The sequence below is a fragment of the Solanum lycopersicum genome, chromosome 3, assembly GCF_036512215.1.
Source record: "Solanum lycopersicum chromosome 3, SLM_r2.1".
NCBI lineage: Eukaryota > Viridiplantae > Streptophyta > Magnoliopsida > Solanales > Solanaceae > Solanum > Solanum lycopersicum.
The window spans coordinates 67,477,047-67,483,842 of NC_090802.1; the positions used below are offsets into that span (position 1 = coordinate 67,477,047).

Consider the following 6,796-nt stretch of genomic DNA (forward strand, 5'->3'; position numbering starts at 1 on the left):
TTATAATAATATATGATATTATATATATACATGGATTAGAAACACAATTATACTCTCAAACATTTCATCTAACTCTATTACAACATGTCATGTAAAAGTTTAAACAACAGCATAGTAACTACTTACTACTATACAAGAAATGAAACACAAACTATTTTCTCCACAATAAAAATTCTTAACCTCTCTAAGTATTCTGAACATAACCTATCACACTGGTATAGCATCAACTTTTGACGCATCTTCACATCTTAACACAATGCCCTCAAGGCTAGCAGGAAATATGCATTTCAGCCACTGGCACCCTGTTGTAAATGCCTCAGGAGGTGGGACAATCATAAGCACGTTTTCATTCCTCTGAACCACTCCAATCACACTCACTGTGCTTCCTTCTTTTATATACCTATCACAAACACCAAAAATAAACATCTTAATTTACTAAAATATTCTTTTAAAATCCTATATCATCTACCGGCACCAAAAAAAAATGAGAGCGGACAAGAAATCCTACCCTTCCTTCAGTCGCATTATACGATCATCACTTGAAAGGCTTCTTTCTCTCAACCACCTGATAAATTCTGGAGATAACTCACTATTCAAAGGATCCACATCAACAACTACTGACTCGTCTACATAAGGAGTCACCTTTGCACCATACCCAGTCTTAACCAATGCTCTTAACCCTGACTGAAAATCAGAGATATAAAAGTCGACCACATGCCTCTACAAAACAGTACAGACAATGAGTTCAAGTCAGCAAAGTAAAATCTCAAAAATAGTTAAAATTTTCATACATCATCCAAACAATGGGATATCTTTAATCCAAGGTCCTAAGACTAAATCCAGCATCATCATGAGAAGCAGGATAACAAGATTAGGATATCTGTCTAGCAACTCACTTCTGAAGACCTGACGCCCCATGTAAAACGCCGGTGAGTAGGATTTGCAGCTTTTGAATCCCATCCTCGATACTCATATAAACTTGTGGAAGAATAGACACACCTAGGAACTTTTTGGAAGGATGACTCAAGAGGCACATTTCCACAAGTCACCACCTTCATGAAAATAGAGTGTTATGATAATTATAGTTCAGACAGATGTCAATCAACAACAGGAAAAGTAATTGTTGAACAGAAGAATCTCAATGTTCATAGGTTAAAATATCACTTTGGACTAAATAGCAATAATAACTTTATTCCATAAAGAGACAATCAATATCCCGTGGTTCTAACCTAGCAACTTCACATAATATAAGAGTTTCACCAATTCCAAAAGCTTGTTCATTGTAGAGCTGATAAGAAATGATGGAATCAAAATCAATTATCTACTAGAAGACTAGAGAGGCACACACATGAAATACAATTATGATAACTTGAGAATGACTATGACTTATCTGATGAGGGATGACGGACACTTGAAGAATCCCTGCTACTTATTGTTAAGAGTGGAAGCTAACTTTTGGGTTTGTGTTAGGCCCAGGTGCCATATTTTCTCACTTATAACAAATTACTTAGTGCAAAAGGCTTTAGATTTTCATGCAAAAAAGTGAGGGACTGAAAAAAAAAAAGACAACAAGGGAAGCTTAGATGGGGGTTAGCTGGCAATGCTTGTATTCCTGGTAGATGCAGCTACAAACTAGTACTGTTAACAAGAAGCTAACGAAGCAAAGCTGCTGAAATAGCTAGTTCTGGTTATGGATACAATAATGGTGCAACTACACCACGCACCAGATCCCAAGGATGATATTCAGTCCATTTGCTTACAAATAGCATGCATGAGTGAGAAGGGTGCACTCTGCCATGCTGTTTTCTGATTAGATTTCTTTCATGCAAATGAGAGCTTGAGCGTCAGCAATAATATATCAAACTTTCATATAACAACAAATGGTTGAATACAAAGTCACCCAAAGAAAAGGAAATAGGTCCTTAATCCTAAGCTCTTATCTTGCTATTTCAAACTTTGCAGCATCAAATGACTTGTTGGCAAGGAAAACAAATGGTTCAACGGTTACACCTGTTCCAGTATTAAGCAATTCAGCAACAGTAACATAAAGTCGTTCTTTGCTTTAAACAATATTCTAGACAAGTGATGCTTATTTAAATTGATACCTACGATTTTGTTTCCCGTAACTCTTCCTGATATTTTGGATTCATGAGAAGGCCAGAACAACTCAATAATCCTAGAGACCAAAAGCCATTCAACTAGAATGTGCCACAAAATTACCCACAAAGAAAACCCAACTCCAACACCATGATCCCAGCAGCATACCACCTGATTGCAACACTCACCAGCTTTCACCCATGTCCTCGCTAATAACCCTCACCACTTGAGACTCTTCCATAGTGCACAACTACCATAGCAGACATTATATCAGCCACTAAAATAACAGCTGCTGCCCGTGAGCAATCCATATGCAAATACCAAATAAGCTCTTTCCAGAAGAGGAAAAGAAAATAACTACCGAAAGTGCTGCTAACACCATCACACGGCGGTCATGTACTACTTCTCATCTATTGCATACCACCACCTAAGCCATCTATAAGACATTACCAACAAAACCCATCTATACTCTCCAAGTTGTAGTTCTCCTAACTTCAACAGGCCATGCTATTGCAGCCATCATGTCCCTCAAAAAGGAAGGAAATGGCCAAATTTAGTTGCACTAGAGTAACAACCACATTGATTTGAATATGAAGAGAAAACATTTGTGAAGATGAATAGGGTGAAGTTGCCTTTTGAAGAACGCATATCAAGTGCTATCTCTCAATAGATTTTCTTATCTATTTGGGTGCAGCACACCAATAGGTAACTAAACTGCAGAAGTAATAGCCTAGTGTAAAGGACCCACCAACTCCAAATCACCAAGGGCACAAATGGAAAGGAACGTGATTGACTCCTACAAGGGAGGGTGTGGGCGGATGGTGTTACCATATCAAAAAAAAATAAAATTAATTAACTGGACTAGTTGAGGACTTCTACTGGAAACTTCGTAATTACACTAAAGGTCATTCAGATTGAAACTGGGAATTCGTGAGTGGTAGAAATGGATTTGCATATTGCAAGATAAATATGAAAAGAAGTTCCAGGAAGAAAATTCAAGTGTCCAAAAGAAAAATTTATAATAAGGTAATTCAAAATGATAGCACAACTAAGAGATTAATCAAATAACTCTTAAAAAAAAAGAACATAAAACATTCATACATGGCCACCAAATTAGGACTACACCCACTGGGAACTACAACAACTATTACCATTACACCTCGGAGCCCCAAACAAGTTGGGGCCGGCAATATGAAAACTCACTAAAATTCATGATTCTTCAATCAAGCGCATCTCAAGCGACCACGGGAACTACAATGTGGAAGAAATACTTCTTAAAGCCTTTTAAATGTCAGAACCAAGCTTTAAAGATAGCCTTGTTACCTACAAACTACCAATATGACAGCAATATAAAAGGCCAAAAACAACAAGAATCTTAAACAGACCACTAATATACACTTTATGCGTAAACAACAGCAAGACTATAAAATCTAAAGTTTAAAACAATGAAAGACTTTTGGGGCAAATGGGATTGTTCAAATGCATGATTATAGTATGACATCAGATTACATTTAAAATTACTAATTTCAGCATCCAGAAAACAATGACATCGATATTAATCCAATAACTCTTGCAAGAAGAAGAATGAATCATCATTTAACCCAAAAAACAAAAAAAAAATAAAAAATCAAGATAGCCATCTCAAAAAAAGAAAAAGTCAATCAAGAAGGGCAGATAAACAGAAGAAGTAGAAGATGAGTAAATACAAACTTGAGAAGAAGAGGATGACGACAAAGAAACCCTTAAGTGATCGTGGAAAGGAGTCTTAACACTCAGTTAGCAAATGTTCCTGTCTTTCTCTCTTCCTCTTTTTAAAACAAAAACAAAAAACAAACTGTTGAAGTTACACACAGATAATCAAATATGTCTTGCTTGGATCACATTGCACCTTATGGTGTGAAGCGTACGCTTCTTACACGTGCATCACTTTGTCCATGAAACTTATCCCTCCTTAACATCACAGTGTTTCATTTACTTAAAAGAAACAAAACAATGCTACACAAAATGTTGGTATTTCATTTACCCCTCAATTTTAAGATGAGAAACGATATCTTCTTAGACTTTCGATAGGGACGCCCCATTGTTCATCCATCTTTGGGATAGTTTGAGAATATTCTGATGAGGGTTGAATAAAAAGACAAAAAACCCTCACAATGAAGGGGAACTTATTTTTTATTAAGAAAAATAAAATTGACTTGAAAAAGCACAAAATTTATGTAATGAATAAAAGATAAACAAAAAGATTGTTGTCTAGTGGAAAATGTATTCCATGGAACAAAGACCAAAAAGAGAAAAAATTATTGTCATAAAAGCAATTCTTCGTTTATTTTTTCTGCATCGTCTACTTTGTAATATCAATCAACTACGCTTCAATTTGTATGTAAACCAAAGAAAGAGAGAAGGGTTGGCAATTGGCAACTGCAATTCCTTTTTTTGTGCAACTTGATAGTTGGCTCCAATTCCTTAAAAGAATTGCATTCGTGATTCTAAATGTAAGTGAGATGAGATTTTAAATCTTCCATTCTGTGTGCGACGACACGGAGGAGAAAGTGAATGCAGTGAGATGGGATTAATTAGTTTTTTTTGGAAAAAAAAAAATGCAAACATCATGTTTATTTTCTCTCCCCGAATACTATTGATTGATAGAGATCATTTTAAGAAGAGTTCAACTATAAAATCAACTTATAAAAACTAGATGGATTTGTAATGCCATAAATGACCTATTGTGTCATTAGTTACAATCTACTAAGAAGAAGCTTTACTAATTTTACTTAATCACTCATTAAAACATCCCCGAACTTGACAGAAGATGCATAGTGTGGAAGTGGCCAATACCTATCCATGGTTTGTACCATCTTGTTCCTCTCGCAAAATTTTCAGGTAGGTGAAGTGAAACTAGCCTTATTTTTATATAGTTATGATCAAAGCTAAGAATAGACATATACGACAAGTGGACATCTCTAATTGGCATACTCTAAGTTTTAAGGAGAAACAAAATAATGAATGGCTCTAATTCCCAATCAAGCACCAGAACTGCGCAAAGTTAAACGGTAAGAAGTAAGATATCATCATACTAGGGAGAAAATACATACCCCAGAAACCTTGACATATTCGCCATTTTTGGCTGTTCTTAGTTCAGAATCTGGATAGCGGGTAATAAAACGAACTATAGCACTTCCACCCCAGCAAGAGTTCCATAGGAACAATGCAGCAACAATGCCAAATAGAACCACAACAACAATGACCAGAATAGCATTGTGCACAGCTGCAAGAATAAATCCCCCGGCAATAAATCCCATGAGAAATAACAAAACCATTGCCCAGAGGATAGGTTTAGGGAAGCTCCTCTTGAAGGAATACACATCATTTTGATTGAGAGTGGTGACAGCCTGGCTGTTAACAAGAGAAGGGGCATGAATCTTTGCTGAATCCAAGGGACCTGAGATTTTTCTTGGGGCCCCAGAGGAATTGAGAGGGCCAGAAGAGATAGGACCAGAAGTAATAAGACCTGTTGCAGGGAGAAGTGGTGGTTGGGGACCTGAGTTTTGGCGGCCAGTTGGTGTGACACCTCCAGATTGAGGACCGGATGATTTTTTTATAGGCTCACCATGCTTGGTAAGGGGGCCAGAATTAGATTTCTTAGTCGAAAGTGAAGCAGGCATCCCTGAGGATGATATGGGACCTGAGGTTGAATAGCTAGTCCTAGCAGAAGGAGTATTAGAATTGATAGGTCCTGAATGTGATGTTCTGGAAGGTGCAGTTGTTATGGGGGCAGATTTCCTGGATTTGGAGCCATCGACAGGGATATCAAACATTTTTCCAAGCTCTCCCGACTTCTTAATGTCACCACCAGTATAAGGCATGGGGGCAGAAGTGATTGTTGGTGTTCTTTCTTTGGGGTGTTCTGGGCGGCCAGAGACGTAAAGGCCATTGCTGAGCTGGTGAGATGGGAATCTAGAACCCATTAAATCGTTTTCCCAAGTCTGGCAGTGTCCATTTGAAAAATTAGGATACAAAAGGGATATGTATGAGTTACAAGTGAGGAAGAAGAAGAAGTACCTGAGAGAGTGAGAAAAGAGGAGTTGCAGTCCGTACTAGCTAGTCGGTAAGCATCACCATCGCCAAATTCAGAGTAAATAATGAGATTTCAACCTAAAGTAAAAGGAGCGTAACACCGACGGCATGGATGCACAATTCAGCCCCCATCCCACCTTTTTTTTTTTTTAAACCCTTTTCCTTTTCTCTTTCTACATAATATAATATTACTTTGATAGAATTAAAAAAATAAAATTACATTATTCTTTCATAACTAAAAAAAACAAGTAATTAGAAGGAGTATATTTATTTATTTTTATACGTAAACTACACTAATTTATTCATCAATGACCAACACAATCATTAAAACAAATGCCAAATGCATATAAAAATTACTCACCACTAGTGCAATTTTCTTAACATAAATTTCATATCTATGATTAAATAAATGTTTCCTCCACTTATCCTTAGACTGATATTTAATAAGGATCCTGTTATTTACTATTTGTTTTTTAATTTTTATATTAAGTTAATAGTAGACAATATAATAAATGAAAAAATATATATTTTTATTCAAATTTAAGTATAAATAACGTGAATCACACATAAATACAAAATGTCATAAATTTTAAATTCGCGAATTTCAATAACATTAGAAATTATC

General features: G+C 36.2%; 1 protein-coding gene across 2 annotated transcripts; it reads right to left on the minus strand.

Moving 5' to 3' along the window:
• On the minus strand, positions 1-6,490 carry LOC101264303 (uncharacterized membrane protein At1g16860). 2 transcript variants are annotated; one of them, XM_004235456.5, is made up of 5 exons: positions 6,157-6,490; positions 5,190-6,080; positions 897-1,052; positions 509-720; positions 1-400 (listed from the first exon to the last, which is right to left on the minus strand). In XM_004235456.5, the coding sequence occupies exons 2-5, from the start codon at positions 6,060-6,062 to the stop codon at positions 208-210; spliced, it is 1,434 nt and encodes a 477-aa protein (XP_004235504.1). In that variant the 5' UTR covers positions 6,063-6,080; positions 6,157-6,490; the 3' UTR covers positions 1-207. The 2 variants fall into 2 exon arrangements, with proteins under 2 accessions (XP_004235504.1, XP_069151774.1); XM_069295673.1 differs by lacking the exon at positions 6,157-6,490 and having other exon boundaries at positions 5,190-6,141.
• Positions 6,491-6,796: the final 306 nt, after the last annotated feature.